Source organism: Aptenodytes patagonicus, chromosome 3 (genome assembly GCF_965638725.1).
Source record: "Aptenodytes patagonicus chromosome 3, bAptPat1.pri.cur, whole genome shotgun sequence".
Lineage (NCBI taxonomy): Eukaryota > Metazoa > Chordata > Aves > Sphenisciformes > Spheniscidae > Aptenodytes > Aptenodytes patagonicus.
In genome coordinates, this window is record NC_134951.1 from 76,203,897 (window position 1) to 76,216,818 (window position 12,922).

Sequence of the window (12,922 nt, forward strand, 5' to 3'; positions counted from 1 at the left end):
TAAAATCTGGAACAGAAACCACAGACATCACTTTAATGAGGAAATCTAGTCCAATTCCTATTTAGACATAGTGCACTGGCTATATTCCCATCTTGTTAACCACCCTATTCATCTATAGCCATCAATCTCAATGGATGAAACAAGTACTGACACTAATAACTTTCCTTCCAGTTTCTGAATGCTGCTGAATGGAAGGAGAGTAAATGCAGCTGAACTCTTCTACAGAATGTGGGCTTTATCCTGTTCTCCCCTTCTGAAAATATTTTATAGCGTTTTCGACAGAAAGATTCTGAAGGTGCTGCACTGATGTTATTTAACGTTAGGCATTATTGCCACCTGTGTTCTCAGAAATTTTCTGGTACCCATTTCTATACAACTTGACATTGCACAGGCTTCTTGAAATCAGCAGAAGAGGCTGTTCTGACCTGCAAGGTAACGCCTTCTGAAACATCGTCTAAAAGTCCTGCCTAGAAAGCTTCAGGTCAGTTCTTACGGATTTTGCAAAAAGACTAACTGTTATATTAATGTATTATGAAGAGGTGGAAGACCGACTGAGCTCCCACCTCGCTGTACCCTCAGTCATATCATTAACAGTTCGTTCTTTCTTTCTTTTAACACTGCCAATATCAAATCTAACTACTTCCAGCTTCTCGTTATAGCGTATATACAATATAATATGTATATTATATATGTAATATTGTATTCTATGTACACTTACATATGTACTGTAAATACTAGTTAATCCCTATCCTTGGCTGTCTCCCATCTATCATGCCTACTGTTACAACCTTACAAGGCTCAAATGCTGCTTATAACAGTAATTACCATTTTTTTTTAGTCACAGATCAACCACTAACAAAGTCTAACTGCTTTCCTAAACCAGCTGAGTGAGACCTTATTAAACAAGGAACATAACTTTGGGCAAAAAATTTGCATTTGCTAATAAAAAATGGGCATTAGACTATCTCATTTAGCAGAATTTGGGCATTATCTGCCTCCCTCTGCAAATTACAATATTTGATCTTTGCCAAAAGCAGAAGTACGCAGTTTAATATGATAATATAGGACCTGTTGCGAGGTAACACAGTCAAAAAAAATTGTAACCAGGTCATAAATGTTAAAATGCAAAAGGAAGGAAATGCCTGTTATTCATCTTCCAGGCAGTATTCAGACATTCATGAAATTGAAAGTTAATGTACCAGGGACTTTCATTATCTGACCCATTCTATACTATCCATTAGAATCCCATAGTACTGGAGACAGAGGACCAATATGTCACTAATACAAGAAGGAAAAGGTCACAAAAACTAAGCATCAATAAGACATTACTTCTCTATTAAATTTCACAACACTCAGCAGAAAACACACTTGCTGAAACCAGAATATTTTATTATGTAATGCAGCTAAACTGAGAGGAAATATATGTTTACCAAGGCAAGGGCATAATGATTAGTTGTCGAGTGAAAATAATGACTTTTTTCCTCCATTTCCTCATTAAAGACATTTTGTTTGTTTAAAGAAAAAGTATTGCATGGTTTGTTTTGCTTTTTAAGGCTATTTCTTACAATAGAAATATGTTGTTCCTTTGGCTATAGCAAAGGTTTCCTTTCACGCCACTGAAAATACAATATTTATTGGTATGTTGTGAAGTCAAAACAAATTTGTTTCCCATTTCCTCTAGTGGAATATTTCATTTATTTAGAATAGCTTTCAGTAAGAACAATATCACTACTACTGCAATATCATTTTCATGTAGAAAGATGATGTGCTGATTCCCTTTAGCTTTCTCCATCCCATTTCTCCCCAACGTTGCTGCCCAAGCCCCTCCGTACACATTGCTCTTACTACACAGCTGAGAAAAATGCGCAGCAGAAACTGTGATGTGTGATTAAATTATTATGAAGCAACTTATAAAAACACTCTAACTTTACCATTTGCTATTACGTAAAATATGTGAACATTCAGAATATTTATTTTAAGGGCTGGAACTAGTTTGTTGGTGAGGCAAAGCTCGCTGTCGAAGATCTTGGGACTCACTCCGACGATAACCTCTTTCCTCATGCTACTCTACCCAGTAATGGGTAAAGAGGAGGACTTCTCACAGTAGACCACTCATCCATGTAAATGAAAAGCAGGCAGGCAGGTGGTTACGTGCTGGTGGACATTGGGCCACAGGATTTCATTCACCACTTTGTGACTCTTGGGGAATGCCACAGGAACAACTGGTTACAGCTGGCCAGGTTCTATCTTGGTACATTGGTTTAACGGTGCTATGATTTTACAGTATCACCAATAAGCACGTGGAGACTGGGATAAAACTTCTATTATTTAAATGTAAACAAATACACCCAACTCTTTCAGCAAAACAATCTCTATTAAAATTATTTGAAAAGGTATAAAAGCAGCCTGTAGACTGACTAGAGTACTTAAGGTGTTATAAAAAAGATACAAAAATGAAAATACGATGACATTAAGGAAAGGAGATCATAGGAAGGAAATTTTCATTTGGGATTCCTAACAGTAGACTGGACAAAGTGACACAACGTACTACAACACGCGTGATTTAAAAAGCAACTCTAAACTGGCTGGATAAGAGACACAATAGATCACTACTGTCTCCCTGCCTGACCCCCCTACCCTTTTCTGTCAGGATGCTTCAAATTTCAGGTTAATGGTGCAAACCAGAGTGTGGCTGAAGAAAAGCCTGACATAATTTCAAGTCAGCTGGAGCCCTGGGATACAACTGCCTCCCTCTTTCTTTCAAGCATCCTTAAGGACACCAAATATTTGCAGTTTTTAATTGGAGATTTGCAGTCTCTAAGACTTTTTTTTTTGAAAAGCGGAAGAATTACTAGAAAAAGATAGTTGCAGCTAAAGAAATTCAGAACTGCTGAGTGACAAAAAGTAAACAAAAGGGCTTGAAGACAAACTATTGCCTTGCCTTCAGCTCAGCGACCCTCAGTGTCTAAGTTTAAACTCCTTGCCATTGTATCAGAGGGCACAGGAACGCCCTTCTTCTTTTCATCAGCTCAGGGACTGGGCTTCCCAGTGCCCATCAGCTTCCAGCATTCCCCAGGTCTCCCTGGCTGTGCCGCAGCTAAAGGCTCCTGCTGGCTGACCTGCTCTACCCTGCTGTCAGTGACAAAAGCAGTAGCCCAATGGCTCTTGGGAAAGAGAATCCTTCTCCAGCATCCTCTCCAGAAGGCTACGCCCAAGGAATGGTGACCAGGTCAAAGGAAAATCCATCATCCCTCTCTTCTGTCTTTCCTTAATGATTTAAAATTCAATATTTAACCAATAAATATGAATAAACATCTAAAGAGTTCTACTGCTTATGAAAGAACACTATATCCAATTACGATATTAATCATAGGGCACATTTAAAGCATCTGCATTTATTTAAAATTAATCCCACTGTTTAAGGAGGAGACAGAAGGGCACATTTTAGATATTTTTTACTGTTGCTTTGGTAAACACTTTGCAATGGACTGTGACACAATTTTTATTTAGAAAGTTGTCTTTTTAACTGTGCCTGAAAGACAGAATCAATAGTAATGCAGACAAGGTTAGCAGTTACTGGCTAACCTCTGTCCAAGCTAGCAGGCCCCTAAGGCACATGGAATTTATGCAAAATCAAAGTTAATAGTGCTGGGGGAAAAAAAAAAAAATCCCTGAATCTCTGCTACTTGATGTTGTCTCCGATCCAATGTGCTCAATGTGTTTGAGGTAACAGAGAAGATAACCCAACAGTCCTTTCCCATCCTAATCTCCTAATCACCTTTTTGTTTTCTTTTGGCAACACAGTATTATATAACTGAAAGCCAAAATCACAGAAAGAAATTATGACTGAATTTTGTTAAAATTAGCTTGTAAAAGACAAGAAAGATTTTTTTTTTATGTTATTGGAATTCCTTGAATCAAAATATCTGGATAAAATGTTAGTTGCATCTCTGTGCCAACTAAGTTTTAATAAGGGCTAGATTGAACTGGAGCATTAGATGATGTGACTGCTCCTCCTATTAGAACCAGTCTGAAGTTTTCAACTCTCCTTTGAAATAAGGTTGATTTTCACACGACATCTTCTGCCTACAGGTGTGCTGTTCTGGAGTGACCCCAACACATAAGACAGAAGACACTGAACTGCAATCTGAAGATTTTCAGTTTGGTAATATGATTCCTTATTAATTTATTCAGTCTCTGCTCATGACAAACTTAGAAGACCAAGAGAATATTTCCAAGCACTGCAATTCTAAAATCGCTTCTCTCTTCATAGATCACAGTGAACCCACCCCATATGTCTTCACGTAAAGAGACCAGTATTATGGTACTGAGCGTCAGAACCCAGAATCTGTATTTTCCAAAAGAAAATGACAGCTAAGATAACTCAGCCAGCTATACTTCAATAATAGGGCAGGCCATATTGTTGTTTTACTGGGAAGAAAGCATATGATAAGTAAAGCTTTGGTTTAGACTTAATGTGACTGTACCCCCCAAAATAGTTAACCACCACCAAAAAAAGAAAAATCTCTTAAAATAGCAAGTCACTACACAACATGCAAAATACAGCACTGCTCAATATTACAGCTTGAACAGGCTATGAAAAACATTCAGTAAAGTCTCTCAAGATACCCATATATTTATTTGACATGCTTCAATGTATTACTGTCACCATTTACTACTATTTACTTTAATTTGATCCTCCTGCCAAAATTCATTATAGAAGAATCTGGTACAATGAAGAATAATAAATTCCGTTCGTTCATATGTTTTTAAATTATTTTGCTCCTGTAGAACAAAAATGGTATTTCCTACCTTGGCTGCTAGTTAAGAGAGTGCAAAACCAGTCACAACAATTCTTTCAAAATCTTGTGTCAGTCATAGCTGAGTTCACGTGATCTACTGCTAGAGTTTCATTTAACATAGCTGCACAGGATATCCAAACCATAATCAAGTACTGTGTTACTGAACCCTATACATCTTATTATGAGTGACACTGAAATTGCTGGTTAGGTGGGGTGAGACAGACACCCCCCCCAGCCAAGCCCCACCCCCAAATAACATCACGGCAAGAAATGTGAAAAGCTCCAAACTTTCAGCTGTGCTTGATTACTTGTTTAAGGACTTGGAAGGATAAAGGTGCTATCAAGTCTCAGCCTAATGGCTAGAGAATTTGCCCAGGAAGCAGGAGTCCTGGATTTAATTCTCTCTCCATCTAGAGTGATGTCAAGGTAATCGCATTAACAGCAGGTTTAGGGACCACTTTCTACCTAACTTGTCAAAGGAATGCCACCGTGAAAATATTGAAAGGCTTATGATTAGTTTTGCCAAACTTCTAGGTACATAGGAGTATATCCATATTCATACCAACTAGCAATTAATTGTTGAACACACATAAACAATATATGTGTCATTGCTCTCTCATTTCACATAAATGAGAACTAGAGACAAAAGAAAGGATCATCACAATAAAAGTGCATTGATGGAAAAATCTACCATCAAATTACAACACTAACTCTTATCAATTACTGCATTACAAATCTTCATTACAACACATTTTTATAAAGTACCATTATAAAAATTAAATACTTAACAAGTATTTAACAAGAAAAATGCTCATTCTCCCATGTCAGCCTATCTGAAATCCCAATTTTTATTTTATTCTTTCTCGTTTAGATACAACTTAATACACATCCTCCTCTTCTTAAGGAATATCATCTTCAGGCAAATATTATCTAATTCCTGTCCTTTTTTTGGGAGGAAGGAAGGAAGGAAGGGAGAAATTCTCAGTCCTGTAAGAAATCTAACACATTTTGAAGCTGCTGGAAATTCTTAGACAGATTTCACTGAAGGATCCAAAATCAAACGTATAATGGAAACTTCTACTTTAATTATGGAGCAAATACTGATGCCACAAGAGAAAGTTCATTATTGGAATATTACTTGGGTTACCCTGGCTCTCACTGATAGCCAGGGCGATATTGTTTGAACTTTCTCACCAAAATTCCACAAGGATTAAATGGAAATATTACAGAAATTTTCAAGGAGGTTAGAAGAGACGGTGAGCAAAGACAGGAATCTCCTTTTCTGCCTTAAACTAGACCCTTACTCCAAATTATATCCTGCAGGAAAGGTCAGGATCCCATGGTGCAGGCTGCAGCCCAGTGCACTTAAGGGACCCTCTCTACATTCTCCCTTTTCCTTGGGTACAGGATTGCCTCCCTGTGCCAGTTCCCCCCTATGACAGGACAAAAATGACAACTTTCTTCTGTACTTCAAGGGATAAGGAAAACCTGCTACTGGCTAAGGAAAACATGGCTTATCAGCAGGCCCTCTCTCCCTCCATTTCTGTAAAACTGCTCAGCTCCTAGGACACAGGTGGAGCACAGGTGGAGCTGTGCAATCTCAAGGGAGAATTCCCTGCATGCCAAATTGCAGATTTCATACCACACCCCTTATTTAACTTTATCATTGTCTTCTAACACCATGGAAAAAAACACAAAACAAAACATCAAGACTTCTTTTTCCTGCAAGTCATGAAAAAACTAAAATGCCTTGCTAGCCTTTCACATGATCTCTGTCTTCCATCAGTGGGCTGCACTCCAAGAGCAACAAGCATCGGTAGGAAGAGAGAATCAAGGTACAAAAAAAGAGCAATACAGATGCTGCTAGAGATAGAAGCTTAAGGAAGAGAAGAAGGAAGAAGTGAGGAAGCAGCTATATTCTCAAAGTCTACAAGATGAGAACAAGCTTTATACTAACCTTTGTGCCTCATCCTTCTTCCTGGGCATGGAAAGGCAGTATCAAATAGTTTCTGAACTGCTGAGAAGAGGGGGCAGCAGGCTTAAGTAAAGAGAACTAAATGGTGCCCTGAAGGCCTGCTACTTTTCCAGGGTGCAGTTTCGTGTAACAGCAGAGAAGACCTGAGGAAGGAGTGGAGGCCAGCATTAATTGATTTGGTTTGGCCAAGATACTAGAATTAACTGACTTCATTTGGCTCGGCACAATTCAATTACAAAAGGGTTAAACTGATTATTTTGAGCACAGAAATGATTTATTTCAGAGAAGTAAAGATATATGGATGGAAATTAACCAAAGAAATGCAGGAGGGGGAACAGGTAGCATCACAGAGCATTTCTCATCCCCTTTCAGGTGAAGTGGCTTGGGGTCCAGGAGATTTGCCCCTAGGAAGAATCCTTAGCAAACAGCATCTATAAATATTTGGCTTGCTTACAGTCTTGGCAAAACACATTTCTAAACAATCCAGTAAGTAAACAAATGTTCCAATTTTGAGTCAGTCTGAAACTGAGCACCAAATGGTACACATAAGGATCAAATGATTGTGTGCACAGTCACCTAACTTATGCATGGCAATGAATGCTTGTTAAAAAGTACTTGAATAATTTCAGATGCCTCACTGAGACCCTTCTGAAAATACGGCTTCCATATTTTATTGAATTGCTTATTTTTCCAAGTAGAAGATTTAATGCCAGATAAAGTCATGTGTGCATGAATTTTTCACATGTAAAGCTTTTAATTGCATGGCACCTATGTTATAAAGTAGAATAAAGTTATGCTGTCTTGAATGAAATACTCCAAATGCCAACAGGTTGGATGGAAATAATTTCCTCTCCCCTCTTTGTGCTTTTACATGGCAAAGATAAAAATTAGCATGAATCATATGCTGGCAAACAGCTCGGAGTATTTAGTTTGAACAGACTGATGGGGCTCATCTCAAGTGGATGTGAATCTAAGTGCACCAGCAGTGAATAAGACTCTGCAGTCTTGTCGGCAAGTGAGCACAAAGGATGCTGGCACCCTCCTCCGTGGTGGCACTATGTGTAAGGTGGCAGGCAGTATTAATTCTACCGGGTGTGACTCTGTTTGTTTCTCACTTTCATAATTTGCATTTTATCCAACTTCTGTGTGAGAACAGCTGCTCCTTACCCAAGAAGACTGTATGCATAAGAAGCTTCCACAGTGTTAACTTCAGACTCTATTTTCAGTTTCAGGTTAATGCCAGAAGAAAAGCTAACGTTGGGTCTAAATATACCTTCCCTCACCTTAAACTTGGAAAGTCTGATCCTTATGTTCCTGAGAACCAATTCATTTCACCCAAACAAATCAATCTCTATTTGCCGTCTGAGCTAATTTGTCACAAACGCCTTCACAAAATGCCTTTATTTGTCCTAATTCTTTTAGCTCATCTCATTTTCTCTTCTACACCTTTCCCTGGCTAAGGAAGATGATCTGATTAAGACCTGTTAAAAGTAGCACGGTGTTGGCTGAAGCCTTCTTTTGTACCCTTGCCAGCAGAGAATGATCGACATTAATAATAACCCATATTGTAGCTAGTCCCAATAGTGAAAGCAAAGCAATGGCTGATGCAAAGCCAGGACCAGCATTTTGAAACAGGCGAGGAAAGAAAATGGGCCCACATACCTGGCAGCAATAAGAGTCCCTTCACTGATGGATAGGAATAAATATAAAGGCTGATAGGACAGTAATAAAACAATGATGATAACCCAAAATTATTTATTACAAGGCAAGAACACTGCTGCCTGCTCAGGCTCTGCTGTAAATGGAAGCTGACATCAACGGATGACTCTCAGCGAGAAAACATGGCCCGTTTTAATTTGGGAAGTGTCATCTCATTTTTTAAGGTGAAAGCCATTATCAGAGGTGACAATGATCTATAGTGAACCAAAAGAAACAATAAAACCCCATACTTAACCCCTCAGTCCAGTACATTTGCTACAGATAGCGACTTCCTTACAAACACCAAAATGGCATCTTAGGAAGTTGAAAAACACCAACAACATCTTCTCAGAAATCAAAAGTCTTACTGGGTTTTTTTGAAAGAAGGAACAGAATTGATACTGATATAATATTTTCTTTGAAGATAATACAATCAGCCCATATTATTCAAAGAACGACTACCACTGAAAAATAGGGCATTCCATCAGAAATAATGAAAGAGCACAGAATGAAAACCTGGAATAAAGTAAAATTCTGATGAATTGTGTTCAATATCTCCCAGAGAGTCTAGTCACCAAGGGAAACATTTCTTCTCACTATTACCTGCCTTAATATAGCTAAACCTATATTGACATATTTAAGACAGATAATGTGCAAAAGAAGCCTTATGGCACATTCTGTGTAAGTTCTATGGCCTCCAGTAAAATGTTACCATAGAAACACCGTTGCCACAAGGAAGGTGTACTTTTGCAAAGGACCTTGGGGTAAACATTCAGATTCCCATGGCAACTGTTGTGTCCAAAAGCTGAAGTACCATGTGTCAGTGTCTTTTGGAGCAGCGTGCAGGAGAAAGAAGAAAAAGAAAAAAAAGCCACCCAATATTTTCTCCACTGGAACTGGTAATCATAGCTGATCATTGTTCAAGGCACCTACCTGAAGGTGGAATAGCTACAGACAGTATTTTGAGTTAAAAACTGTCTGTGAGTGGGATAATAAAGCAATGGAAAAATAAAGGAGAAAGGTAGTATTGATTAAATGACATTAATCAGTGAATAATCTGAAACCCTCTCAGTGAGTAACACCTATTGAGGATTTATGTTTTTTAAAGTTAGAAGAGGGTCTCAAAATTCCCCAGACATGCTTAACACAAAAAGAACTACAGTACAAAAAAAATCAGAGTCCTTTTTGCCCATCAGATTTTATACTTCCTAAGACAAGAAATTACTTTATTTTCCTGTCGTGCGTTCAACCACCACCACTTGCTGGGAACAGATCTCACCTGGAGAAGACACTCCTTGACAAAGGTGAAGAGGAAGACCGTGCTGAAGGAGGGCTACACATTTCTCATACTTCAGCAACTTTCCTATCGGCTAATCTAGAGCAGCCCTGTGGAAATCCTAACAAACAGGAAACACTTATTAAAAGCAGACTGCCAGATAGTACTTGTATTTTTAAAGTACGTAAGTCCTTCTCCCTTCTACTGACAAAACAGAAGATATTTCTGAGAACAATCCCTCTGGCTATCCTGCCGTTATTTTCTTTTTCCCTAAACTACTTCCCCAAAGATTGCTTCTGCAGTCTTTTACATCTTATAGTTTTGTGTTGTAGATCTCAGGTTCAGGTCAACCAAAATTATCAATCCTCCTTCCATGAAATCTAAGAAGTCAAAATTATCTACGTTCCATGTTCTGCTAAATAGGTCTTCCCATGGGACCCTTTCATTCTCTTTGACCTTTTTTCCCTCAGTTAGCTATACATCTGGAGCATTTTTAATAATTATTTAATAAATTGTTCTAGATACTCTCTTGTTAAAAAGCATGCTGAACAAGGAAGGGTATTTCCTTCACTAATGTGCATATAGTGCTGTATGATCCTTTATAGCGGGTCAAACCTTAAATCTTGGAGTAAAAAAATAGAAATGAGGGAAAAGGATGGATTTTTTTCTTTTGTTAGAGCCTTATGTGATCCCTGGTTTGTTTTGTTTTGTTTTTTTTCATTTCCTCTATTTTAAACCTCTTTAAATATGATTGAATGTTTTCATATTCTATGTTTAAATGCTTTAACCATGCTTTAAAAGGGAGTGAAGTTGCTTTATATCACCTGGGTAGAGGAGTAAGACTCATATAAGTGTCTCCTTTTTTATGAAAGTAGAGGTAGTGTCGTGGTTTAACCTCAGCCAGCAACTGAGCACCACACAGCTGCTCGCTCACTCCCCCTGCCCCAGGTGGGATGGGGGAGAGGATCAGAAGAGTAAAAGTGAGAAAACTCATGGGTTGAGATAAGAACAGTTTAATAATTGAATAATAATAATAATAATAATAATAATAATACACAAAGCAAGTGATGCACAATGCAATTGCTCACCACCCGCTGACCGATGCCCAGCCAGTCCCCAAGCAGCGGCCCCCCCGGCCAGCTTTCCCCAGTTTATGTACTGAGCATGACGTCACATGGTATGGAATGTCCCTTTGGCCAGTTTGGGTCAGCTGTCCTGGCTGTGCCCCCTCCCAGCTTCTTGGGCACCTCCAGCCTTCTCAGTCGGTAGAGCATGGGAAGCTGAGAAGTCCTTGACTAGTGTAAGCACTACTGAGCAACAACTAAAACATCGGTGTGTTATCAACATTATTCTCATGCTAAATCCAAAACACAGCACTGTACCAGCTACTAGGAGGAAAATTAACTCTATCCCTGCTGAAACCAGGACAGGTAGAAAGAACATTTGCCCATTTCAAGCAGCAGAAATCAGACAGACAACCAGTATGTCCAGAACTGAAGGCCAGTGCCAGCAGCAGATGACTCCTGCCCAGCTGAGAAGATAGCGAATGCTGGAGGAGAGGAAGAACTGGTGGAGAAGTTTGGGAGAGCAGAGGCAGGAAGACAGGGATTGTGAGGATGTAATAGTGCCATTTATTGAACAACTTGTATTTTTCTCCTTCTCTTCCCTTTTTTAAAGTGCCAAGTGCAGAAACGCACTGAAAATATGGAAGCCAAGCAGCAAATTGATAAAATTGAAACATTGCTCTTCTTTGTCCAAGAAGGAGCCCTGTCCTTTAAGTGAGCAAGGGCAACCTTTTATGAAGCATTACATGCACTCAGAAATGTTCTAGGTATATAGACTGAAAGTAGTGGACAGTGGTTAGTAGTACCTACTAGCCGTAATTGTTCTCTTCAGTGATAACTGTTGCATTAATTTGGTTGTGTCAACCAAAGGTGCAGTCAGCTAGTTCAGTTGTGAAAACCCTAGAACAGAGACAGACAGGTAGGTGTTTTTTGAATTCCAACCAAACTTTTTAGAGGATAGAAAATCCTGCTTTGGCCTGAGAGCCACAGTATGCAAAGGAAAAATGCGCACATAAGGATTCCAGATGCATAAGCTGTCAATGCATACTAACCCTATGGGCCCACTATATGGGCTAATAGGAAATGTTTGAATAGAAATTTCTTTTTAAAAAATCTCCCATCCGTAAAATTATCAAGGGTTCAGGGAGTAATGAGAGTGAAATGATTAAGTACAATATTTTCCTGCTGGAATTCTCTATACTTATTCTTGCAGACTTAGTTTAAGAATTTGGGAAATTAGAACATGCTGGGAAAAAGATCCAGAACTGGAAGGAAAATTAAAGAATGCTTCTTCCACTGAAACCCAAAACTTCAGAAAACTAGGATATGGGTATAATTAACAGTAGAGGAACACTAATGTATTCCTCAGCTGAATTTTGAAATCTTGTCCTTTCTGGAGTACAATAAAGGTCAAGTTCTTTAATGAATGCCTAAGTCAAAAAATGTGTATATTTTCTAAGGTTGACTGAGAAATACAATGATGCTTATTGTCTGGAAGGTAAATCCCTCAGTTTCTTCTCCTAAAGCCTACGATATGAATGTCTAGGACTCAGAGAGAAAACTGCTTGTGGATGCTGAATTGGTATTCGTTAAAACTCTGATAGTAACTGAATTATTACCTTTCTGTGAACTGTCTAGTGACTGTTATTCTCATTCTCATGAATCCTATTGGATCTCGTAAAACCACTGCCCTTTTTTGTTCAGATGTAGGCACTTGTAATAATTAGATGCCTGTTTTCTGAGGTCTTTGAAATGATCTTTAATGAGAACTTGGAAGGTAACCAGCATTATATCTGGTCACTGTCAAAGTAATTGGAGTTCCTTGAGAGCAAATACTTAGAAATTCTTATAAAAAAAGCAATGGGAATTTTTTCTTTGGTATCTGAACTAAAACTAGGAATATTTTTTTAGAATAGCCAAACCTGTGCTGAGAATAAAGGAACCCTTCTGGAAAAATTATGAAAAAGCTGAAAAGTGTCTTCAGCTGAAAGATTCTGTCACTACACACAGATGTTATCATTATCAGCAAGTTGCTTATGCATTTCCTGTCACAATCCAGACACAGGTTGCAGACAGAAAAAAACCAAAGAGGATGAAAAGCCATTGC

The 12,922-nt window shown here is 38.5% G+C and overlaps 1 protein-coding gene across 1 annotated transcript in view; it reads right to left on the reverse strand.

Annotated features, from left to right (window-relative positions):
- Positions 1-6,878: 6,878 nt before the first annotated feature.
- Positions 6,879-12,922, reverse strand: part of SAMD5 (sterile alpha motif domain containing 5) — a 206,577-nt gene continuing 200,533 nt past the window's right edge. Inside the window, exon 2 of the mRNA XM_076335324.1 lies at positions 6,879-6,920. Coding sequence (XP_076191439.1) covers positions 6,879-6,920 — 42 coding nt within the window. The remainder of the gene's footprint in view (positions 6,921-12,922) is intronic.